Source organism: Malaclemys terrapin, chromosome 17 (genome assembly GCF_027887155.1).
Source record: "Malaclemys terrapin pileata isolate rMalTer1 chromosome 17, rMalTer1.hap1, whole genome shotgun sequence".
Lineage (NCBI taxonomy): Eukaryota > Metazoa > Chordata > Testudines > Emydidae > Malaclemys > Malaclemys terrapin.
The window spans coordinates 9,482,692-9,508,356 of NC_071521.1; the positions used below are offsets into that span (position 1 = coordinate 9,482,692).

At 47.9% G+C, this 25,665-nt stretch overlaps 3 protein-coding genes across 6 annotated transcripts in view; 1 reads left to right on the plus strand and 2 right to left on the minus strand.

Moving 5' to 3' along the window:
- Positions 1-684: 684 nt before the first annotated feature.
- SURF6 (surfeit 6) lies at positions 685-6,444 on the minus strand. The gene is made up of 5 exons (XM_054007391.1): positions 6,404-6,444; positions 5,146-5,438; positions 4,433-4,648; positions 2,184-2,269; positions 685-1,466 (listed from the first exon to the last, which is right to left on the minus strand). The coding sequence occupies exons 2-5, from the start codon at positions 5,237-5,239 to the stop codon at positions 789-791; spliced, it is 1,074 nt and encodes a 357-aa protein (XP_053863366.1). The 5' UTR covers positions 5,240-5,438; positions 6,404-6,444; the 3' UTR covers positions 685-788.
- Positions 6,445-9,042: 2,598 nt separating this feature from the next.
- On the minus strand, positions 9,043-23,917 carry MED22 (mediator complex subunit 22). Of its 4 annotated transcripts, none has more exons than XM_054007919.1 (5): positions 23,830-23,917; positions 17,944-18,086; positions 16,216-16,296; positions 15,385-15,593; positions 9,043-10,654 (listed from the first exon to the last, which is right to left on the minus strand). In XM_054007919.1, the coding sequence occupies exons 2-5, from the start codon at positions 18,064-18,066 to the stop codon at positions 10,456-10,458; spliced, it is 612 nt and encodes a 203-aa protein (XP_053863894.1). In that variant the 5' UTR covers positions 18,067-18,086; positions 23,830-23,917; the 3' UTR covers positions 9,043-10,455. The 4 variants fall into 4 exon arrangements, with proteins under 4 accessions (XP_053863894.1, XP_053863895.1, XP_053863893.1 ...); XM_054007920.1 differs by lacking the exon at positions 23,830-23,917 and adding an exon at positions 18,596-18,683 and having other exon boundaries at positions 9,043-10,648; XM_054007918.1 differs by lacking the exon at positions 23,830-23,917 and adding an exon at positions 18,596-18,683.
- Positions 23,909-25,665, plus strand: part of LOC128825414 (histo-blood group ABO system transferase-like) — a 29,930-nt gene continuing 28,173 nt past the window's right edge. The window contains exon 1 of the mRNA XM_054007917.1: positions 23,909-24,002. Coding sequence (XP_053863892.1) covers positions 23,987-24,002 — 16 coding nt within the window. The 5' untranslated portion in view covers positions 23,909-23,986. The remainder of the gene's footprint in view (positions 24,003-25,665) is intronic.

Sequence of the window (25,665 nt, forward strand, 5' to 3'; positions counted from 1 at the left end):
CCCTTTTGGCACTGAAGAGGTAAGGCGGAATCAAAAATGAACTTCAACCTAAGCTCAGAACTGGAAACAGGGGCGGGGGTGTGCGTGGAGACCTGCAGCTGATGAATAAAGCTAGAAAGACCCGGTTGGGTGTGGAAGGCATCTTCTTAGCATATGTGCAACGTGCCTCAGCCGGCAGGTGACGGGATTCATCACTGAACTCGGTGTGCTGGTCGGATCATTAGCTTCCCCAGGCCGCATGCTGACGGGAGCGCTACGTGAACGATGATCCATGCCACACATAGAAGGCATTAAGGGGTCTGAGCCAAACCTCCGAAGCCTGTATCAGATTCTATGCAATTTTAGATGCGCTAACATGCTACAGACTAAATGATAATGAATGAGAGATGCTGCAGATTTCCCCCCTACAGGGATAAATAGTTGCAATCGGAGAGAAATGAGGGCTAGTCAGCTGATACCTAGAATATAAATGTTCCATTCTGGGCATCATGAAGTTAGAAAAAGTAGAGCCCCCATCTTCCAAACTTAACATTAAGCAGCCAAGTAAACAGCTTGATTTTCAGAGGCACAACCAACCAACCCCAGACCCAATGTTCAGCACCCCTGAAAAAAAATCAGGCTGCATTATAAGTGCCTAGACATGGGTTTGGATGGCTACGGGTTAAATGGCACCAGGGGCAGGTATCAGAGCAGTTTTGTAAAACAGTTTATTAAGAGATCCCACAACAAGCCCCGTAAGTGCAGGCTGAGAGTCCATTTCCATGCCACCAACACTGGCAGCCCTAGTCTCATTTCACACCAGCTTTCTCCAAGTCCTCTGGCAGGATGCGGCCCTTCTTCCGGGCCTTGTCCTTCCTGCGCTCCACCTTGGCCACCTTCTTCTTCTGGATGTTCTTACGCCGCTTGTCCTGCCGCTGTTGCATCTTCTCTACCACATTCTCTGTCCTCTTCTCCCACTGCTTCTGGCGCTGGGCCTTGCGCTTCTCCTTGCGCTTCAGGGCAGCCTTCAGACGTTCCTCGTCATCGCGGATCTTGACGCCTTCTGCTTTGTAAAGGACGTTGGTCCATTTCATTTTATTTTCCAGCTCCTGGGCTTTCTTTTGGTCCTTGTCCTTCAGCTCCTCCAGTTTGCTCTTCCGGGCTTCCAGCCTGCTCAGCAGCTGCTTGTAGTTCTTGCCAGTCAGAGGGGTAAGGTTACCCTTCACTCTCTTCCTCTTCTCTTTCTTCTTCTCTGTCTTGCTCAGCTCCTCCTCCTCACAGACTCTGACCTGGTTGAAGATGATCCCAACCTTGCTCTCCTCTTTTGCTTGCTGCGGCTCCACAGCTGCAGCTGCCTCCTGGGCTCCCTTCTTCTCCATTTTCTCCTTCATCTTCAGCTCCTTTTTTCGGCGCCTCTTTCTCTCCTTCTCATACTTCCTTCGGCGCCTCTTCTCCAGCACAGCTGGTGATAGCTCTTTAGTGCCACCCTAAAGGAAAGGCCAGAAGAGGAAGAGAGGCTGTAAAGGGGTTGTACAGAATTTAGATATTACAGCTGAGATGACCACAACTCCCTTGATTTGCATTTCCCATAAGTGCCTTAAACATTTACCATCTATCGCAGGACCATCTAAGGTTAGAAGTTATGGGCCTGACTTTCAGAGGTGCTGAGCACCCAGAACTCCAACTCCAGCTGTACATCCCAAATCTCAGCCTTCTGGGAGTCTCCTAACCTTCATTCTGCATACATTTGTGAACGAGCTTCTCCCTTACTGTACCTGGCCTCAGACTCCATGGAGTCCACAGACCTTGGGGTTTCCTCAGCCCTTGATTCTGGCGCTGTTTTACCTCTCATGAGATTCCCACCACAGTGCTCCTCCTCTGGTCGGGTGGATGTTCTCCTCCAAGACTGGCCTGTATGAACTGGCTATTAAAGAGGTCTATCTAGTTTCTCTAGTCACTCTGGGCCATACACCACCCTCAACTCATGCACAAAACCCTGAATGACATCAATAGGAGTGTCCCCCAGGAGACAGCCCCAAACACATCACCTTCAATGAGAATGAATTCCCTTCACAGGTCACTTAGCGAGCTCTGGATATTGCAGGTTGGCCACCCAGTCCCTGTCTCCCAGCAACAAGCTGCACTGTGGGGAGAGAGACGACGACGACCAACCAACCTATCCAATGAATGGCTAATGCCCTTACCTGACCAGAGACTTCTTGTATCTTCTCATGTAACCTCTGACGCAAGATATTCACGGCAGAAAATGAACCCGGATCACTTTTTCCACCTGGTAAGAAAAGGTGGGAGAATGAAGTAATTCACTTAGAATAAGGCACTAGCCACATAGGTAAGATCTTTGACAGTTTCCAGTGGGACCCAGGAAGGAAATGCAAAACACACTTTCCTCAGAAAATTGCATGGTGTCAAGTATCAGGGGGTAGCCGTGTTAGTCTGTATCCACAAAAACAACAAGGAGTCCGGTGGCACCTTAAAAACTAAACAGATTTATTTGGGCATAAGCTTTCGTGGGTAAAAAAATAACACTTCTTCAGATGCAACCTTATGCCCAAAAGCTTATGCCTAAATAAATCTGTTAGTCTTTAAGGTGCCACCGGATTCCTTGTCATTTCCTCAGAAAGGAACATTTCTTTGGAATTGCCTCCCCTCCATCTCTAACACTACTCAAGGTGGTTGAACCGGGAAGAACGTTTTAGCACCATCCAGCAGCTAGTCAGTTTCTCTCTCATGCATTTAGTGCAGCTCTGAACCATCACACTTGCAAACACTACTGGGAAACGTCTAAATCCAGACAAAAGCCTTTTCATTGAAGAGTGAAAGGGGGCGGGGGGGGGAATCATGAAGACTCTCCTCTCTGTTCATATGAAACGCGCCCTTTCGAACACAGGCCTGCTTTACACCTAAAAATTCGATTGACCTAGCTACATTGCTCAGGGCTGTGAAAAATTTTACACTAACCCTCGTTGTAGATGCAGCTAGGTCAACAAAAGAATTCTATTGATCTAGCCACCACCTCTCGGAGAGGTGGATTAACATCATCATCACCTACACGACAGCTTCACAGTGGCACAGTTGTGGCACCATAGCTGTGCAGCTGTAGTGCAGACATACCCAAACTCCTCAATACGTTAGGGCAGCATTTCAAACTGAGGTTCAGGAAGTTGCCTCTTTACCATTGGTGAAGCATCTGCAGAGGGACTTGGGGAGATCAGAGTAGCAAGGGCTGTAAGCAGCTTGGGGAGATTCCAGGGGGTGCCCGTAAATGAGAAGTCATACTCCCAGGCAGTGGAAACAAAGAACCAAGCAACACAGCGATCAAATTCAAGTGAGTTTATTTTCAGCCTCTCTCCTTAGCAACTTGTGAAAAAAAATCACTTTTTCAGGTGACCAAGCACTCTAGTTGCTGCAGAGCAGGCGGGGCACTGGCAGGGGTGTCAGCCACACGACAATCTCTAGTTGATGAAGTGACCCACAATATGAAGAGTTTGAGAAGCGGTGATTTATGGGATTTATGTTTCCAGAGACCCACTACTAACCACCTTGTGAATCTGGGTGTCTCTCTCTCTCTCACTCTCACACACACACTCTTCACTTCTATAAGAACATTTAATGAGAAAAATATTGTATATTCTGCTGAAGGATTTCTAAGGGTTTTGCAAATTAAATATATTCAGTGTACCAGGGAAAGGCAGCTACCACTGGGTTGGAGAGCATCAACTATACTACACACTACAAAGGACTGCAGAAAAGGAAAATTTAAGCTAAATATCTGCTCCATGCAGAAAGAACTTTGTTGGGTTTTTTAAATCTCTTTCTTTTAGAAGATCCCCAAACACAGAACTCAAAATAACATAGCTGGGAAGGACAAGGGCTGAGTTCTACCCCATTAAGATTTAAACCATGGCTCCAGGGAATTTAGTTATTCCACAGTAGTGGTTTAGTCATTAAACCATCCTGCTGTACAACACACGATCCACATTTCATTTCTCCCAATTGAGACAGTGAAAAATCAGTTACTCAGTTTCCATTTTGTCTAGAGTCCTACATGTGCTGTGGCAGTGTTTATTAGTTTAAGAACAACTGTTTGCCTTGGAATTTAGATTTTTACAAATTCATGGAAATATTTCTGTTAATTATAGGATTTACAAAAAGCTTCTACAAAATTAGATCTGAACCAACAGAGTCTCTTTTCCCCCCTGAAGTTACAGACACATCTCCAGTAAGTGTACCCAGCTGCAACATTACAACTTGCTTGTCTTGAACCCCACACCCAGTTTGCAGTCTGATCTGAGCAAAGGATAAACTCAATACTCGTGTATGGAGACTCGGAACAGTCTTCCCAGTCCCAGTTTGTTGGCGTGGGGAAGGAAAAAAAGACAGGGCTCAGCTCAGCCAGATTTAGCCTGTGAATCGGCCATCCGAACCCTCTCACCTGTAGTTCTGTTCTCACTTTTGCTCACTGCTGTTCCAGTTGGAGCAGCTCTGCTCCCATTGGGCGCTGTCTGTTCGGCTGGAGTAGGTATGTTAAGATTAGGTACTGCCTGCGTAGCTGGAGGGGCATCTGCCTTCTCAGCTTGCTTTCTAGGTTTCTTTCTCTTCTTTTTCTGCGGCTGGCTGCTAGCCTCTCCAGACCCAGCTCGCTTGGAAGCTGAAAGGCACAGGAAAGGTTTAGAAAGTAACAGGACAGCTCTTTCTTCATTGTCCTCCTCACCAACCACATATTACTGAAAATTAGGAGCCCAGCAACATACTGCATTTAATTTTAATGCTGACATAAGCCTCTCTTTAGTTATGGGATTTAGATGTTATCTATGTTCAAATGACAGACATTAGGAGAACCCAACTACACCCCAGTTGTGTCCTATGTCCCCGGTCCAACAACTATTTAAACACATGTATAATTTTATGCACATGAACAGCTGCACAGCAGTCAAGGAGGCTAATCATGTGAGTAATACTACAGATGTGCTTAAATGTTTGCAGGATCGAGGCCCACATTACAGTACGGTTTGGTTTTTACCTACCAAGTCGCACAGACCAGATGGCCTGATAACCCTACTAAGAAAACCATGCTATAAGCCAGGGTTTCTAGAAATCAGCATCAAGAAATGGAGCCTCGTTTCATAGGACAAATAGAAATAATACCAAATGTTCTTTTCCGTGGCTCCTGGACCTGCTGCACACAAATTTTCTTAGCTAAATTCTGCAGGTATGAGTCTTTGGTGGCCAGACTAGCCATGTCTAATCCAGGTCACCTGGCAACAGCAATAAAATACAGGAGAATCTACACAGTTGTGCCCCAGAATTAAGAGGGGTTCAATTCAAGCGATGATGTGCGCCACACAAGTGTCTGTCCTTTGGACCAGGGCCACCTGGGTGAGTGCCTGGGGGATCACCAGCACTGAATGAAGTCCAGAGGCAACATCCATCGCCTTGCCCTAGATGTTGAAAAAAAGCTGGTTAATGAGAGACTGACAAGGGGTTTTATTTAACACACAAAGAGAAATGTAACAATGTGGACTTGGGTAGCAACTTTATAACTGCACAGGGGGCAACACAGAAGAGAAGTGGGAGGAGGGAGATGCAGGGGAAAGGGGGGACAGCAGGGAGGAAGGGACAATAGAGGGGGCACAGAAGTGGGAGGAGCAACAGAGGGGCACAGGGGATGGGCAGGGGACAGCAGGGAGGGAGAGGCAGTGAGGGGGCACGTGGGGTGGGCAGGAGGACAGCAGGGATGGAGGGAGGGACAGTAGAGGGGGTGGGCGGAGGGTCAGCAAGGAGGAAGGGACAATAGAGGGGGCACGTGAGTGGGAGGGGCAATAGAGGGGCACAGGGGACAGCAGGGAGGGAGAGGCAATAGAGGGGGTTACGGAGGCGGGCGGGGGGACAGCGGGGAGGGAGGGGCAATAGAGGGGGTTACGGGGGCGGGCGGGGGGACAGCGGGGAGGGAGGGGCAATAGAGGGGGTTACGGGGGCGGGCGGGGGGACAGCGGGGAGGGAGGGGCAATAGAGGGGGTTACGGGGGCGGGCGGGGGGACAGCGGGGAGGGAGGGGCAATAGAAGGGGGTTACGGGGGCGGGCGGGGGGACAGCGGGGAGGGAGGGGCAATAGAGGGGGTTACGGGGGCGGGCGGGGGGACAGCGGGGAAGGAGGGGCAATAGAGGGGGTTACGGGGGCGGGCGGGGGGACAGCGGGGAGGGAGGGGCAAGAGAGGGGGTTACGGGGGCGGGCGGGGGGACAGCGGGGAGGGAGGGGCAAGAGAGGGGGTTACGGGGGCGGGCGGGGGGACAGCAGGGAGGGAGGGATTCCTGGGGGAGGGGGCAATAGGGGAGAGGACGAGGGCCGGGGCCCGCCGCCAGCTCCCAGACACCCCCTGCCCGGGGATGGGCCCCCGCAGCCTCACCCGCGCGCCACCGCCGCCTGCCAGCCCAGCCGAGCCGAGCCGAGCCGGGGCCCCACATGGCCGGGCAGGCAGCGCTAGCCGAACGCAGAGCGCACCCTCGCTCCCCATTGGCAGAGGCGGCGAGGGGCGGGGCCCGAGGAGGAAGCGCGGCGCGCGCCTTGCCGGGGCTCGGCTGCCTGCCCTGCCGCGCGGGAGGGGCGCGCGCAGCGAGGAGCGCCCTCGTTGCATTAGTGCCGCGTAGCGGGTTGCAGGCAGCTGGGAGGGGCTGTGCCTGCAGCGGGTTGCATGCGGCTCCCCAGCTGTATCCCCCCCCCCGCTTCTCCCTCGCGCACTTCCCTGCCCGCTACGCGCCGTGCCCGGATTCAAGCTGAATCTGCACATCCCTTTGAACTCTCCCTTCGGTTGCAGCTGCGTCCAAATTAAAAAGTTCTGCAACCATTCGTGTGTGTGTCCCGGAGATGTCTCTGTCCCCTGGTCTACAGCCGGAAACCAGCGGGCCTGGCTATTCCAGAATAGCTCCTCGGGTGCAGACTGGATTCCAGAATAGTCACTTTTATCCCATAATCATTTTTCTGCTTTGTGAGTGAATTATTCCAGGATACAGTGATTTTTATTCCAGAACTGTGTCCACACCGCGAGCTACTGCTTTATTGCTAAGGCTCTCAAGTCATTTTACAAGTTCATTTCCCAGCCACCAAAATTCAACCACTTCTAGGATGGGACAGCTGACGTTGAACAGTTTACAGCACAACATGGCAGTTAGGTAGGGTGAACAGATGTCCCAATATTATCGGGACCATCCCAATAGTAGGAATTTTGTCTTATATATGCAATTATAATCCGTCCCCCTGGAAAAAAAATGTCCTGATTTTTCACATGTGCTATCTGGTCATCCTCCAGTTAGGCCAGGGAGTGAGTTAAAACTACACAAGGAATTTTAGGGAGGCAGGATGTAATTATGCAATTGTAAATCGACTAAGGTGTGGGTTGTGCAAACAACCTTAACCCTAATTTTATTTAAACTGTCCTGGGAGTTATTTACCCTGAAATATTTTAAGGAAATCTCACACATCCTGATTCTAATGTACTTAACACAATACTGACAACTTCAAATGTACAAAAATCATGAGATTTTAAAAAATAATATACTTCAGGTTATTTGTATTTGCTTTCAGGTTTCCGAGTCTTTAGGGTTGACTGTAGGATTAATTGAATGGGGTCAACATTTTCACAGTAGAAACTTTTTCTTTTTAATGAAAGCTGAAATTCTCATGAAATCACGTGACTCCAGGAATTTGGGCTTTGAGAAAAAACACTAAGTATTGTAGCACCTCTGCTAAAATCATGAGAGTTGGCAACAATAAATAAGCATAGAGAGAATATGTAACTAACTCTTTGTACAATGAGGCTGTAGATAATTCTGCTATGTCCATCCAGGAAGTGCACCTGTAGCTTCCAGGTGACCTAATGCACTGTGTACAAGATAACACCATGTTTATCTTTTATGAATAAAGTACCGTAACCACTGCAATGAGCACTGTTGAATCACTATGCAAGAGTATTTCTATATGGTTTTGATTCAACAAGCTGTAAGTCCTGCTCCTCCAGTCCACATATTCACGCTCAATGCAGGTTAATGTCAGTGGAACATTAGCTTGAGTAAGGATTGCAAAACTGCATCCAGAACAGTATTTTTACTTGTGACGAAGGGAGAGAGAAAAGGACTTTCTGGTAAGGACATGTTAGGGTAGCACTTGCAATGCAGCATTACTGGTCTTCAGAAGTAAAATAATCTTGTGAGAATAGAAGTTACTCTCCCACTTAGCAAAGCCCATCGTAGCCTTATTTGACATTTTAGCTGGATTCATGGCACTAAAGCAGTGCTCATATTAAGAGCAGTACATGAGGTTGGTACAGGGAATCCTTCTCCCCAGGAATTATTTTGGACAGTGATCTTTTAGGTCAGGCGTTTTAGTGGAACCTAAGTGGGTTAGGATTCATGGGTGCCTTTCCCTGGGAGTTGGGTGCCTAACTCTTGTTGGAAATCTCAGTCTTAGTTTCTCATAGCAAGAGGTGTGGTGCGTGAAGTGTCCACAGCATCTAGCTGAGAGGTGACAAATAAGATCATAGACTAGCAGGGTTGGAAGGGACCTCAGGAGGTCATCTAGTCCAACCCCCTGCTCAAAGCAGGACCAATCCCCCAATTGCCCCCTCAAGGATTGAACTCACACTCCTGGGTTTAGCAGGCCAATGCTCAAACCACTGAGCTAATGTTCTGCATGTTACCAGGATTTCGCAACAGAGATTTCACATCTGTGACCCCCAAGATGTAACACACAGACTGAGTCAAACCACTGGCCTGCGATGTAGGTGAGAAAGCACAGCAACGTTTGAGAAGGTCCCTGGGCAGCTCCCCAGACAAGCCCCATGGACCTCCTGCTTCACCTTGCACGTTTCAGTTCAGCAATAATCAACCCTTCTACAAAGCCCAACTTCAGTGTCAGCAGGAAGAGGCGCCGCAGTGGGGTTTTGCTTTGAACATTTGGGGAAATGCTCTTCCCACTACATACACACACACACACACACACGTAAGATTCTCATGTCACCCTCCCCTTGCAGCTGATACCACACCCTTTAAAAATTATACAAAACAAAGTTCATTTTATTCAGCCATCTACTTACAAAATAAATGGGGGGGGGGAGGACAACCCCAGAGAGAAGTGTGAAGCTACAGTAGAATACTGACCAGGGACTTAATTGCATTCTGGGTGCAACAGTAGTTCTGCAATGTTTAGACATTGATCTGTAATGGTTACATCCCATTTCAAATACTTTCTTTCAATTATACAAGTAGAATTAGCTTAAATGACTGAACGGAGGAAGCTGTTTGCAGCGGTCCCAGGGTATGAGAGAGAAGGTGGGTGAGGTAATATCTTTTGTTGGACCAACTTCAGTTGGTGAAAGGGACAAAGCTTTCAAGCTACACAGAGCTCTACTAAGGACAGTGACAGTTGAGTACCCAGGTGCTGCTGGATAGCTTTGATTGAAGCACCAGAAATGGTTTCTTAAAAGAAAACTGCACAGAATGCTTCTTCTTAACTAAGAAACCAAAGAGCTTCTTAGCCATGAGCACCCATCAAACCCCAACTCTCCCCCCTGTCTTTGATTAAACAGCACTAATCATTGCCCAAAAAATTAACTTCATAGCAGCTTCATCGACCATTTGACAGAAACGTGTAGTCTGAGCACCCACTTGGGAGCCAGAGTGTCCTTAATTCTAATTCTGGCCCTGACACTGCCTCCATCGACAGCCTTGGGCAAGTCACTGCACTGCTGCCTCAGTTTCCCTTGCACTTCAATGGGAATAGTGTTTATGTCTGTGGCAAGGGTGTTCTGAGGAGTCCAGGTAGCTTTAGCTCTCCCATCTCAGTAGTTTCTGAACACAGGGATTCAAGTTTGCAGAGCACCTTGAAGGTGAAAAGTGTTATATACACATACTAAGGAGGTTATTATTTTTGTAAGCTACAGCAGAAGTCATTTTAGTGCCACCCCAGCCGAGGAAGAGGCTGAGAATACGGATATAGGAAGCACGCAAATGTTGATTAACTTGAGTCTTAGGAAGAAATAAATACTTGAAAAAAAAAAAAAAAAACCCACCCCAAACCTTGACCCACATTTCCTATTCAGAACCAGAATACACTCGATTCCTGCATAGCACAATAACATGTTCCCAACCCGGGATTCACATGGAAACAAACTCCATGCTCCTAATGGTCTCTACATGTAGTCATCATGTGGTAACATAAGACAAATCCTAGCTCAAAGTTGCTACAGCAGTCAATTTCCTATTGGCCTATTACTTCTACCATAGCCCTCTGGTAACCCTTTCTCGGGTGTGGCTCAAGAGGTGAAGACGACACTGCTGCTATCCAGTGAATGGCAGCAGCTGACCTGCAAACACAACTACAGTACATTATTCCAGGAGTGGGAGAAGGTTGGCTCAATACAGCAACTGGGAAGACTCCATCAGCTCAGCAGGCACGGCGTCCTCTTCAGGAGTGCTCCGTCGGGCCTGCCCCGTGCCCATTCACGTGAGGGTGCGATGGGGTTGAGCTCTGAGGGGCCGCAGTGCTCTGCTCGGCCGTGGCAGCTGCCAGAGGCATGGAGAGGCCTTCGGGGGAAAGCACGGCAGGGTCTTCTCTCCAGTAGGCTTCGCATAGAGGAAGATCATTGGTGTCACATAGACTGTAGCTTTCCAGAACAAGCCACCCCAGTAAGGAGAGACAGCGGGTGCAATCAGAGAGGGGAGGGGGAAAAAAAGAGGGGAGGGGAGAAAGCAAGACAGAAGCAAAGCGTTAAGAAAATGGCAAAAGCGTCCATGGACATAATGTTTGTGGATTATAAACTTTATCATGAGTCTCTTGACACTGATGTTCCCTAACAGGGCTCGGGCTGGTGTGTGATCTCACTGCCCTGGGAAGGAGCAGGGGTCGTGTAATTGAAGCCAGCGGTGTTACTCTAGTCTGAAATTGGCATGTGGGTCCACTCTAATTCCCATTCAAGTCAAAGGAAAAACACCTGGGGCAAAATCCCAGCCTCATTAAAGTCAATGGTAAAACTCCCATTCACGTAAGTGGGGCCAGGATTTCATCCCTGGCAATTTCACTGAGAGTTAGCTCTGGACCCAACTGAGAGGAGAATCAGGCCCTTTGGCCCTAATTTTGCGAGTGATTTCGGGTGCCCAGCTTAATACACCTGACCCTGATTTTTTAGAAAAGCGGAGTGTGCTCACACCTCCAGTTGCTGGGAGCTGCGAATACTTTGCACCTTTCACACTCGGGTCTAAGATCTAAAAACCAGCAGCCACTTTTACAAGTTTGGGCTGTAAGTGTTTAGAGTCAGGATTATTCTTGATTTACCATGCGGCAAAAAAACCAAACAACTTCCCCTGCAAAAAAAAAAAAAGGGGGGGGGGGGGACGGGACTTCAAGTTCTTTCAAGGAGCATTACTAGATTGTCACTGAATTGTTTGGAGGTCTGTATTTGTAAAATTATCATTCCATTCTTTTTGTTAAGAACCAAAAAAACCTCAAAGCCTCTATCCCCTTCTCCCCTGCTCTAGTGTTATGACTAATAGCTAAAAAAGTTGTGCACCAAGAAAAGGACAATCGATTCTCATGCTGCAGGATCATTGTAAGGGTCATGAAACCCCCGACCCCCATTTCTAGCATTACCAGATTGGCAAAGATTTATGGGAGATTTATGCCTTCTCCTGCAGCATCTTTGGCCAGATTTTCAGAAGTGTTGATCACCTGTAGCTCCCATTAACTTCAACAGGAATTGTGTGTGCTCAGCTCTTCTGAAAAAGCAGGTGACGGTGGTTGACCACTGCAGGGTATAAGATTAGGTGGACCAGTAGGGTGAACAATTATGACAAAACCTGTGTTCCTAAGCTAGTGGCCATCTCTTGTCCCTGTATTGCCCTGGGTCCTGCTCTGAAGTCTGAGGTGGATGCACAGTGGCAGGGCTATAAATCAAAATAAAAATAGAGGGAAAAAAAATGCTGGAAGAGAGGAAGGAGCTGCCCATGCAAGAGACACCCAGAGACCGAAGTGAGTACTGTAACAGGAAATAGCTTATGTTCAAAATAAACCCAAGAGGTCCAGGGATTTTCTTGTTTCTGTTTTATTTACCATTAATAGACTCAAATAGAGATTTATGGGAAATATTTTAAAAGTAAAATATATATAAAAAGAGACTAAACACTTTGAACTGAAGAGACGTGTCTAGCAGGTTGAACTCCAAACCCACCCTCCAGTCACCAAGCCACGCTTTCAGAGAGACAGGAGTGTGGACCAGGAATTCAGAGCTCTGGCCACAGGTGGCTGGATAAGGCAAGCTGGAGTGCACGGGGCTACAGCTTTGGGGAATAAGCACGAGGAGGTCACTGATTTAAAGCACTTGGTTTTTGGCAGTTACAGAGAATTCACCCAATGCCAAGTCAAATCATCTCTTTTCCAGCAGTCGCCCCGCTAGGTTTGCTAGAGAGAAGGGGTGGGTGTTTAGCATCTGGGGCTTTTGCACCATCACCAAGTAAGGTCCCTTCATTGGGGTATGAAGGCTTTTCACCCCATCCTTCAGTGCCTATGCAAAACAAGGCTGCCACTGAGGTATGCATGAAGGACTGCAGGACTGGGGCCTAATTAGTCCTGAATCCACCAACCATTTCTCCTGGATCTCAGCCCCTCATGACTGGATCCCAGAGCACTAGGGTCTGGTGTCCAGCAGACCTCACACAGGAGGACTACTAAGAACTCTTCAGCCTAGCATCCGTGTGGAATACAGCTCTGGAAAGGAAGTGGGCATCTCTACTTCTCCTCCTTCCCTTCCTTAACCCTCCCCCCCGCAAATTATATAGACCTCAAAATTTACACTACAGCTCTCCAGCCAGTAACCTGAAGTTCATAGTTGCCATGGGGCTCTGCAAGGCACCATCCAATCTCACAGTGGAGAGGCCTGAGGCTTTGTTGAATGTGACCCCAAAGGAGAAGTTGGGAGGCGGATGCTAGGATTAAATGCTCCCCCAAGCCACACTATTGGGACCATGTGGGAAGGCACCTGCCTAGAACACAAAAGCACATGAGTTGCTTTGAAAGATTCTCGGCTTGCAAGTTTCCTCATGAAATCAGTATTTACTAGCAAAAACCCTACAGACATGCAGTATTTACCAGTATATGGGGCAAGAGTGTCTCCCAAACCCCTGGTACTGTGATGGGAGTGAGAATATGCCTTTCCAGGTGACACCTACCCAAAAGCACAGAGTCTAATTCTATAGTCCTCCCACAGACAACCAGTGAAATCAACAGGAGTTTTGTCTGCACAAGGATTTGTGGGCCCTAGCAATACACAGGGACCAGTCGGAGGCTAACAGACTGGGTGCAGAGAATGCAAGACTCTGCAGCTTCACCCAAAGGGATGCCAGGAAACAACAACGTTTCAGGTGTTAAACTCTAAGCTCTAACTATTGGGGATGGTGAAAAGCCACCAACAGAAACCAGAGATTGGGAGAACAATTTGGAACAGTGGTTGTGTGGAATCCTACTGTCCTGCTCCCACTGAAGTCAACTGCAAATCTCCCATCAATTTAAGTGAGAGCAGGATCAGACCACTGTAGAACAAAATGATATGCCTGATCCTAGGCGGTACAAGGAGTTGACAGCTACTGACCCCCAGCTGAGCTCTCAGAATCAGTTTCGTGTCACCCTCTCCAGGTATATACTGAGTCTTGCATTTACAGCCATTTAAACACAATTAACATCCTACAGCCACGTGTAGTTTAATACAAAATAGAAACCCCTTTCTCCACAGACAGTAAAATTCTTTTAAAAAAATCCTTATGACTCTATAAAAGTACTTTGAATAAGCCACTTGTTGTGTCTATTTAAAACACTCACATTTCTTTGGTGCAGAAATAAAGATTGCGTTAAATCTGTAGCCGATGGCACATGAAGGAGGAGGAAATAAGTGCTCAAGGACCAGTGGATGAAACATTAGGTGCAGCTACAGGATATGAAGCGTCATTAAAGAGACTATAGCTCTAATCTAGGCAAGATTTCTCACCACATGAGCACTTCATATTAGAAACAGAATAAGACAGAATAAGATTGATTTGGTGCAATGAGGGGATGGAGGGGACAAAGCCCTCCTGCTTAGACAGTAGTTCTGCTAGGAATGATGGCTTAGTGCAGTTTCAGAGCTAGGTAGATAAGAGACCACACCAGCATGGTCAGAACCCATTGGTCCAAAGATTAAAATAATCCATTTTAGAACCACAAAAGTGTACATGCCAGAGCGTCTGGTTACAATGTCACATACACACACCACAGGCTCACTTTTGGGTCACCATAACCTCACACACCCCTGTTCGGCCAGCACAGCGGTGGATGTTGTCTATCAAGTGATGAAATAATAAAGTCCTGACCCAGTTAAGACCTGAATTTTTGCTTAGATCAGTCAGCATTGTATAACCCTACTCAACTCCCTTTCCAAAATATTTACTGGGCCTCTCACTGTCCTAAGACATCTTTTTATAATTGTTGCTCTCCTTTTCCCAGCTATGAAAGGTAAGTTTTCTTAAAATAATGCATCAATTTTAAAGGGACGCTGTTGGGCTAACATTTATTTCTAAAATACCTGCATTACCAGTAAATTATGGCCCGATTTTCAAAGTTCCAGTTGACTCGAGCATCTGTAACTACCACTAAACTTTTTTTTTTTAATTCCCTAAAATAAAATCAGCTTATCAAAGCTTATTAAAAGTGAAAGAAGTTTAAAGAGCTAGTTTGCTTTTCACCATTTATGCTGTTGATTAACTTGTTGCACTTCACTGACCTTGGACAGTGCAACCGAACTAGTCACTTTCAGATCTGATTCTGGAAACTTTCATTTACTGGATCTCATTAACTAGCCAGGTTGGGGGTTGCAACCATATTAGGAAAGAAGAAAAAGTTTGTATCCACCAGAACCTATGTTCTATTGAAAGTCTTTAAAAAGATTTCACAAAAGATACATTAGGGTAGGTTTTCCAAAAAAACACACCAACCCTCTCACCCTGCTAGAGACAGAAAAATGCTGATTCTAAGCTACTTGATGATGTCCCTTTAGTTCATTTTAAATAGATTCCAGACAGTTGGTGGTGGTGAGCTGCAAGGAATAGGCACGTTATGTAGTTAGGACACTTGTGAAAGAACTGGCACAGAAAATAGGCTCTTCCTCATACCAGCCTGACTGCTTAGCATCTCGATGGCTTGCTTTAGGTTATAGAAGTTTGATCTAATTAAAAACACAGGTGTGAATTTTAAGGGGAAATATCCATTTAGGCTTGTGTCTTAAGGACCATCTGCTCTCCTATCCTGTTTCTCAGAAAGGGCTGGAGACAAGAGGAGGCTTGTTAGTATGGGAGTCCATGGCCCTATTTGTACCTGGAAGAGTAATATTCTTCTTCTAGTTCGTACAGGTCAACGGAAATCTCATCCCTCAGCGAGATCAGCTTCTTGTCACACTCTTCCTGCACGCCCCGCAGCTGCTGGTTACGCTGGTTAATGGCTTCGTTCACAGAGGGGAAGTCATTGAGGATCAAGAACTGCTTCAGGTCGGACACAAGCTTCATCAGGGACTCGCCAGCTCGGACCTTGCAGGGTGGATAAAATATTAAGCAAAAGGGACACAGAGTGACTTCGGGTCCTTTACCAAGGGTCTGCAACATGATCTGCTGGGCTGCCCCCTCAACCCCCCGATACCAGACTTTGCAACATGGGAGCAACTTGGCTAAAATGCTAGCCAAAAGCCTGCAGTACCAGAGAAAGAATGCATTAGCACAGTACAGTTGTACATGTACACCAGGGGCACTATGCAACCTTCTGGCACTCTATGCACGAACAATGATGTTCTTTTGTTCCACTGGCAAGCACAGCCATCAGTAGTATAAACCCAGAACTATATGTTTTGGCACCACCCAAAGGCAAAAGAAGGTATTAACATTGCAAGCCAAGAGTAGGATTTCAGTCAGGGACCTCACCAGTTACAACTGGGCAGCTCTAAAAGTGAAAGTTGATCAATTTGGGTCCCAACCCAAAGCGAACAGAAAAAATCGCTCCCTTCCTTTGCACTGGGAAAGCCACCCTGTGATGATTACACCTCTCGCAGCAATTGTCATTAGTATTCTGAGCGCTCCTCATGGATGCTGTAACGGACCACAGAGCACACAAGATCTGCTATGCAGCACGCCTGCTTGGCACACAAGCTGTACTTACGATGTTGGCAGCTCTGACGTGCATCTCGTAGTTGTCCTGCTCACTCTGGGTCGCTCGAGAGACTTGGGTTTCATCTTCAATCTAAAAATTAATTTAAAAAAGCCACGTGTCTTCAGCTCACCCAATATTCCTGCATCCCAGAATAGCTTGTTTCAGTTCAAACCACATATAAAAGGGGCTTTTGTCCCTGATCCCATCTAGTAGATGCTTTTGGTAGGATCAGGGTTAAGAGTGCACCATTTGTTGATCTCCCATCTCTTCCCTCATGTTAACCAATTGCTGTTCACCTCTCTGTTTTCCGACTGTCTTCTTTGATTCTTCCCATCCCTGATTTTCCAGCACTCCCAGCTTGTTTGATTGGACTGTTTTTTGAAAACTGACTAGCATAATTTGCAGCTGTTCACTAGTAACCTGCTAAAAATAACTGTTGAAAACTTAGGAGGCCAAATTTGGCATCAACCTACTCTTACCCCCTGTAAAGCTCTTAAAGCCTCATTGAAGAATAAGCCCAAGCTTGGCGTAGATGCAGAATAGATGCATAACTGCAGAATTTGACTCCAGGAAGTGAAAGCTTCAACTGCTGAATCTCTCTGAGCCACCTAAATCTCACTGTTCAATTTTCAAATGCAGCCTTTTCCTGTGAGCTGGATTGGTATTTCTAGTCTGGAGGGTGTAATGATCATTCTGAGCAAAATTATTGGATCTACGTTTATATTTCAGCCCATGTTACCTTAGGATTTAGTCCTACAAATGCATAATTAGGATGCAAGTAGTTCCAGTGACCAGAAGATCAGGGTCTAAATTATAATCTTACATTTTTATGGTGCCTTTCGTCCGAAGGGATCCCAAAGCACCTCAAAAAATTATAGACAAGGATCACTTTTCCCCAGCATTCAAAATGAGCCACCTCTGCTCTAGATTTCAGCTAGAGAGCTAATTAGTCTCTATTAGTTCATTACAAAACAAGGAGTCAGGTCAGAAATTCAGGAATTTTCTGATTATCTACAGCTATTTTCAGGATGAAGAGATCTATTCTTTTGTTCAGTGCAGTCAGGAAATCCCCATCTGCAATGTGTTGCCTTTTCCATAGTGGCTAATTGGCCTTTGCCTCACCCACCTCACCTTCTACATAAGGAAGCTGGTGTAAGAAGGTGGGGACTATGCTAGTTGGTCACAAGCCGGAGGATTGTTCTACATATAGGCTGGGAAAATGATTAATAAGTCCAAATAAAAAGGAGGAGGAAATATAGACACACTGATTTTGTAGTGACAAAGCAAGTTGACAAAGATTTAGGGACCCCACAGCTGTGAAGGTGTTACAAGCTGAAGGTTATTAGGAGTCATCTCCAGGATGTAAACATCTGGGGTAAGAGTGTTTTGATATATAGTTGTTAACTGTGATGTTAGTGGAGGAAATTTGTTCCTTTAAGGGGTGGAGGAAACTGACTCTTCTCAGATAGCTTGCCTAAATCTAACTGTGGAAAGAATTATTCTTTTGAGGGAATGTTCTATTTATGGGATATTTAAAAATAAATCAAGCTTTATATGACTTCCCACTTTTGTTCTGTTGTGTGCAGACACTTGTTCAGGATTAGAGGGACTCTAGTGGTTCTTCTAACTAGTGGAAATAAACTTGAGTGGGCTCTGGGATGGATTTCTATACCTACACCTCACTCTGACAGCTACCAAATGGGTATTGACTTCATTTGCCTTCTTTCAAATACCCACCTTAGCAGTCTTGATGATCTCTGTGAAGTTATCCATGATTGACTTGATGTCATCTTTCAGCCTCTTGTTGTAGGACTGTAGGAGGGTTTCTTTACTCTGAGGCAGGACTCGTTGTTGGGACATTGTGTTAAATTAGATTGGAACTGAAAGGCAGGAAAAGATAAAGCCTATTACAAGCCCCACCCCAGGGGCTGCACAACATATTACATCCTAATAATTCCAATCTAAATGCTGCCTCTGAAACTCCTAATCTTACTAGGAGTCCAAACCACACCAAGCCAATCTCTTCTCCCTACTCTAACCAGTAAGGGCTGGAATTCTGCTCCCACTGACCAACAAGAGCAGGATTGGGCCATTATACAGACAGTCTTAAATCTACACAACAGTTTAAACAACAACAACAAAAATCAGCTGAGAAGTTATGGGGGTCCACAACAGATATTTCCAGGCAGCATCCCTGGGGACAGGAAACAAGATCTCCCAGCTAAGGCTTCTAGTAGCCTGCCTGATTGCTGGAGTGAGTGTTGACACTACAGCACTAGAAGCACGACTGTGTATTAACTTACAGCCCTCTAGCAGGGTACATCCACCTGCAACCTGCCATGAAACAGCCACTGAGGGCAGTGCATGCTGCGGGTGCTGCTTTACTCACCTAGCTAGCTACACAGGCATTGCCACTACCCAGCCCCCTCCTTGGGGTCACCAGCACAGAGCCCTGCTGCTCTCAGCCATGACGCCCGGCTTCGCTGCAACCAACCAGTTCTCATGATCATCCCACCCGCCTCCCCGGGAGCGGTCGCCTCTTCGCTGGTGGTTGGCTGCTGCGGACGCCAATCCTTTGCTCTGGGTTGGGACCTGTTTCAAGTGGAGTTGAGCGAGCAGGTTTTTTAAAGCAGCAGGGTGTGCATGTGTGTGCATGTGTCCCTGACGTGCTGCTTGCTCAGACAAGACTGTCTGCAGCCCCTGCTCTTTAAAAAGGCACCAATCAACTGCTTTAGGGACAAGCATCCGAGGGGTAGCCGTGTTAGTCTGAATCTGTAAAAAGCAACAGAGGGTCCTGTGGCACCTTTAAGACTAACAGAAGTATTGGGAGCATAAGCTTTGGTGGGTAAGAACCTCACTTCTTCAGGTTTCAGAGTAGCAGCCGTGTTAGTCTGTATTAGGGTTACCCTACGTCCTCTTTTTCCCCGGACATGTCCGGCTTTTCGGCACTCAAACCCCCGTCCGGGGGGAACTGCCAAAAAGCCGAACATGTCCGGGAAAATGGCGGCTCTGCTCCTCCCCGACTCTGTTTAAGAGCCGGGCTGCCCGAGCGCTACCGGCTTCGGGCAGCCCCCCGTGCCTCCGGACCCTGCGCCCCCAGCCAGGCACTTCCCCTCCCGGGCTCCGGCGGCGCAGGGTCCGGAGGCACGGGGGCTGCCCAAAGTCCGAGCGCTACCGGCTTCACGGTTTGCCGGGCAGCCTCCAGACCCTGCGCCCCCGGCTGAGCGCTTCTCCTCCCGGGCTCCAGCTGTGCTGGGGAAGCGCCGGCCGGGGGCGCAGGGTCTGGGGGCTGCCCGGCAAACCCTGAAGCCGGTAGCGCTGGGGCAGCCCTTTCCCGCTGGCTGGGAGTGGGAGGGAGGAGGGGGCGGAGTTAGGGCGGTGAAGCGGCGGAGTTGGGGCGGGACTAGGGGTGGGGAAATGTGCGGGGCCAGGGCCCGTGGAGGGTCCTCTTTTTTTATTTATTAGATATGGTAACCCTAGTCTGTATCCGCAAAAAGAACAGGAGTACTTGTGGCACCTTAGAGACTAACAAATTTATTAGAGCATAAGCTTTCGTGAACTACAGCCCACTCTATATGCATCCGAAGAAGTCTGGAAGTTGTAGATGGGTTGTAGATCACTGATGATGCGTTGGAGAGGTTTAAGCTGAGGACTGTAGGTGATGGCCAGTGGAGTTCTGTTGGTTTCTCTTTTGGGCCTGTCTTGTAGCAGGAGGCTTCTGGGTACACGTCTGGCTCTGTTGATTTGTTTCTTTATTTCCTTGTGTGGGTATCGTAGTTCCCATGGGAAGGAGACCCTGGAAGAATTCCACCATGATTTCAACAGCTTCCACCCCACCATCAACCTCAGCCTGGACCAATCTACACGGGAGGTCCACTTCCTAGACACCACCGTACAAATAAGCGATGGCCACATTAACACCACCCTATACCGAAAACCCACTGACTGCTACGCCTACCTTCATGCCTCCAGCTTCCACCTCAGTCACACCACACGATCCATCGTCTACAGCCAAGCACTGAGGTACAATCGCATCTGCTCCAACCCCTCAGACAGAGACCAACACCTACAAGATCTTCACCAAGCATTCTCAAAACTACGATACCCACACAAGGAAATAAAGAAACAAAATCAACAGAGCCAGACGTGTACCCAGAAGCCTCCTGCTACAAGACAGGCCCAAAAGAGAAACCAACAGAACTCCACTGGCCATCACCTACAGTCCTCAGCTTAAACCTCTTCAGCGCATCATCAGTGATCTACAACCCATCCTGAACAATGATCCCTCACTTTCACAGACCTTGGGAGGCAGGCCAGTCCTTGCCCACAGACAACCTGCCAACCTTAAGCATATTCTCACCAGCAACCACGCACCGCACCATAACAACTCTAACTCAGGAACCAACCCGTGCAACAAACCTCGATGCCAACTCTGCCCACATATCTACACCAGCAACACCATCACAGGACCTAACCAGATCAGCTACAACATCACCGGCTCATTCACCTGCACGTCCACCAATGTTATATATGCCATCATATGCCAGCAATGTCCCTCTGCTATGTACATTGGCCAAACTGGACAGTCACTACGCAAGAGGATAAATGGACACAAGTCAGATATCAGGAATGGCAATATACAAAAACCTGTAGAAGAACACTTCAACCTCCCTGGCCACACAATAGCAGATGTAAAGGTTGCCATCTTACAGCAAAAAAAACTTCAGGACCAGACTCCAAAGAGAAACTGCTGAGCTCCAGTTCATTTGCAAATTTGACACCATCAGATCAGGATTAAACAAAGACTGTGAATGGCTATCCAACTACAGAAGCAGTTTCTCCTCCCTTGGTGTTCACACCTCAGCTGCTAGCAGAGCACCTCACCCTCCCTAATTGAACTAACCTCGTTATCTCCATACTGATTTATACCTGCCTCTGGAGATTTCCATTACTTGCATGTGAAGAAGTGAGGTTCTTACCCACGAAAGCTTATGCTCCCAATACTTCTGTTACTCTTAAAGGTGCCACAGGACTCTCTGTTGCTTTAGGGACGTGCATGCAAGGTGGAAACTGCAGAATTTCTCCAAACCGTTATCACTTAGGCGAGGGGTTCTCCAACTGGGGGTCGGGACCCCTCATGGGGTCTTGAGGTTATTACATGCGGGGTCATGAGCTGTCAGCCTCCACCCCAAACCCTGCTTTGCCTGCAGCATTTATAATGCTGTCAAATATATTAAAAAGTGTTTTTAATTTATATGGGGGGGGGGGTCGCAGTCTGAGGTTTGCTGTGTGAAAGGGGTCACCAGTACAAAAGTTTGAGAGCCCCTGACTTAGGCAGGCTTGAAAGCATTGGCCTATAGCACTTAAGCTGGGCTGTCTGAAGGGTCAGGCAGATACTCCTCCATTTGTCACTTCTGGGAGACTTTGTAGCCATAAGAGCTAGAGATTTTGTTTTTTTTAAGCAACAGAGGGTCCTATGGCACCTTTGAGACTAACAGAAGTATTGGGAGCATAAGCTTTCATGGGCTGGCATTACTTGCATCTGAAGAAGTGAGGTTCTTACCCACGAAAGCTTATGCTCCCAATACTTCTGTTAGTCTCAAAGGTGCCACAGGACCCTCTGTTGCTTTTTACAGCTTCAAACTAACACGGCTACCCCTCTGATACTTGTTTTTTTTTTTTTTTTTTTAATTAAAGCTTAGGTGGAGCACAAGACCCAACCACCCACAACAGGTACCAGCTCCTGTCTCAGCATAAACCGGGCCCCTTCCAAAGTAAATACCTGGCCCCACTCCAGTTGAGCAGGGGTGGGAACAACGGGGGCAAAACTTTCTTAAGCTTTGCATTAGGGTCTGGTTCATGTTGTGTAGGGTTACCATTCGTCCGGATTTACCCGGACATGTCCTCCTTTTGTGTGCTAAAAATAGCGTCCGGGGGGAATTTGTAAAGCACTCACAATGTCCGGGATTTCCCCCTCCCCTGGCAGAGCAGAGCGAGCGGCTGGGAGGGCTGCAGGAAAGTCCCGGGCTGGATTCCGGAGCAGCTTCCTCCTCCCACCCCCCCCCCCTGCATTCTGAGCCGGCCGGCAGCTCCTCCTCCTGCAGCCCGCTCCGGCAGCCCTGTGCAGGGCCAGGGACCGGGTTTTGTGTTGTGCTGGGGAGCTCAGCCATGTGTCCGGCTGGCACAGAGCCCAACACCCTGTTCTGAGCAGCAGGGTAAGGGGGGGCAGGAGAAGGGACAGGGAGGTTCTGGATGGGGCAGTCAAGAAACGGGTGGGGGCTTTTGGAGGGGAGTGGAGAAAGTTTTGGGCAGTCAGGGTACAGGTAGGGGGTAGGGTCCTGGGGGGGGTCTTAGGAAGGGGCAGTTAGGGGACAAGGAACAGGGAGTCTTAGGTAGGGGGTGGGGTTCTGGAGGGCAGTTAGGAGCAGGGGTCCCAGGAGGGGGCAGTCAGGGGACAAGGAGCAGGGGGTAGGGGGCTGGGAGTTCTGGGGGGGGGCTGTCAGGGGGCAGGAGTGGGGAGAGGGATCGGAGCAGTCGGGGGACAGGGAGCAGAGGGGTTTAGATGGGTTGGGAGTTCTGGGGGGGCTGTCAGGGGGCAGGAGTGTGGAGAGGGATCGGAGCAGTCAGGGGACAGGGAGCAGAGGGGTTTAGATGGGTTGGGAGTTCTGGGGGGGGGGCTGTCAGGGGGTGGGGAGTGGTTGGATGGGGCGTGGGAGTCCCAGGGGTCTGTCTGGGGGTGGGGGTGTGGATAAGGGTTGGGGCAGTCAGGGGACAAGAGGCAAGGAGGCTTAGATAGGGAGTGGAGTCCCGGGGGGCAGTTAGGGGCAGGGGTCCCAGGAGGGGGCAGTCAGGGGACAAGGAACGGGGGGAGGGTTGGGGGTTCTGGGGGGGCGGGAAGTGGGAGGGGCAGGGGCGGGGCTAGGGCGGGGCTCCTCCCGTCCTCTTTTTTGCTTGTTGAAATATGGTAACCCTAATGTTGTGGAAAGTAATGCATTAATATTAACTTCCCCATTCGCTTCCCAGAGACAAGGAACAACACAGAGCGACCACTTGCCCCTTACTTTAAGAGGCCTCGCCTGACCATTTTAAACAGTAAACTGAGCAGCAGAAATACACCTTAGAGAAAAATACCGGCTTTGCTAAGGGAACTAGGGTTTCCCTAAAATGTCCCTCATTAAACAGAGCATTGTTATCGATTTGCATCCAATAGGTCTGGCAGGCAATTTCACTAGCCTCTCCAGGCTACAGCAGCCAGCTGTGGGACCCTGCAGGAAAGGTCAGAGCAGGGATAGGAAGCCGCGGGCGGGTGAATGCTAAGACCCAGGCGTGCCCCACATTTTTGGGTGAGCCAGGACCGTCCTGCGAGTGTTTTTTTGCGGAAAGGCGCCATTGCTGTCACACACCCAGCCGCATCCGGGCCAGACTCTTACCGAGGGCTTGGGGGAGCACCGGGAGGGCGCACTGGCCACCGCCGCTGCTGGCCCGTAAGGAGCCTGCTCGGCAAACCAGGAGGTTTACCCAGCCCGTTCGCTCCGGAGTGGGATTGCGTGGACCTGGTGCGCGTTTCCATGAGCAGGACAGGCCGGAGTCAGAGCACCCGGCCTCTGCTCGCCAGCTACCCACCTCATTCCCCGGCTCGCCAGCAAGCGGTTTGCGCTACCGCTGCCCTCTCTGGAGAGCCTGCCGCGCCCAGCTTCTCCAGGCTGCTCCGGTCCACAGCTGTTAGCAATAAACGCCGCAATTCCTCCTCTCCTCTCCTCTGGGGGAGAGCGGGTGCGTCATGCACAAGGACCAAGGTACCTGCACATTTTCCTTTAAGATGTTCTGTGAGCTGTGTCGTGTCGAATCTTGTTTAGATTTTGGAAAAAATACAGCAGGTCTGGGGTTGGAGGAGACCGGGTGTTTTAAATGTGGAGAAGGAACTTAAAAGTAGCCGCTATTAAATGCTTGAGACAAACTAATATTCAACGGACTTAGGTCCATATTGAATCAAATTTACATCTGTGTCTGGAGAAGCAGGAAGTCATTTTTTGATATGTATGTTCTCGTCCCCTTTTTTTCTTTCTCTCTCTCTCATCTTTCTTCTCCCCATAGTCCCCTTGTTCTCAACCACTTTCTTTATTTGTCCACAGAGGAATGGGATCAGTAAATACTTTTGAGATGTAAAAAGAAGAACAGGAGTACTTGTGGCACCTTAGAGACTAACACATTTATTAGAGCATGTAGTTTATCCATGTTATTGTAGACTGAGGGTTATTTCTCCCCCGCCCTCCCATAGGCCAAATTTTTCCCCTTTACAGCAAAGCAATAACTGACTGAGAGTGGAATGCAGCCCTACATGTTAACCTCAGTAAAGTCACACCAGTGTACTGGCGGAGAGAATTTGTTCCTCTGCATTTTACCTGCACGCATTTATATATCTATTAATATAGGACTCAATCCTGACCCACTGAAGACAATGGAAGTTCAGTCGGTGGAGGATGGGGCCTATACTTTTTGATCTATTTGGGGAATATGGAAGATTGTCAATTAGAATATTATATAAAATACTGCACTGGCTTTCTATCAGATGTAAAAAGCACTTTTATTTTGCTGTTCCCGTTGTCTGAGTTGGTCTGTATATTTACAGATGATTTTCAGGGAAAATCTAACACACAAAAATCCCAGGTTCTGAGCTGGATTTGCAGCTTTCTTTGCGTTTGTCTAGCATGTGACAGAAACCCACCATTTGTGAATGTAATTATATGGCAGTGACAGCCTAAATCTCCAGCTTGATTATTTAATTCCTTGTAAGTAGCCCTGGTGAAGTCAGTGGAACTGCTTGCGTTAGGACTACTTTCATGAGTAAGGGTTTCTAGACCTTCCACATCTCCCTTTCTTTCCTCTGTAGACTACAGATTTCATGACCCTTTCTTCAAGGAAATGTCAGAAACCAACAGATTTTCCTGAAGCTGGGTTCATTCTGGAGAAGAGCATCTTATGGAAAAAAAGCAACTTGTGTTTAAGAACTAGCCCCCAGCACTAAAATGTTTCAATCTTTTGATAACGTATGTGATCCAACTCTGCATTGTCCAGAAACTTTTGTAAAACAGAATACTCTCTCCGTGTTTCTCTTACCCTCCTTTAAAGGCTTAAATTACTATGGAGAATTTCATGGAGATTACTTTACAATTGCTCTCAGGGATTGTTCTCTGAAATCACATGCTTTACAGAAATGAAGTGGAGTGCTTTTTAGCCATTTTTTATTTTTTATCCCCAACTTTTTACTATGCATTCCTGACTCCAAACCCTGCCGTCATTAGTAGATGAGTGGGGTCTTGCACTTGCTAATCAGAGAGTAAACACCTCCCTTTGAAATTGAGTTTATATCAAGCCAGTTTCTTTCTTTAAAAGAACAGGGCGTTGTCCAGATGTATCTATAGTGTCAGACTGTGTGATCTGAATCAAGTTGCCTAAAAA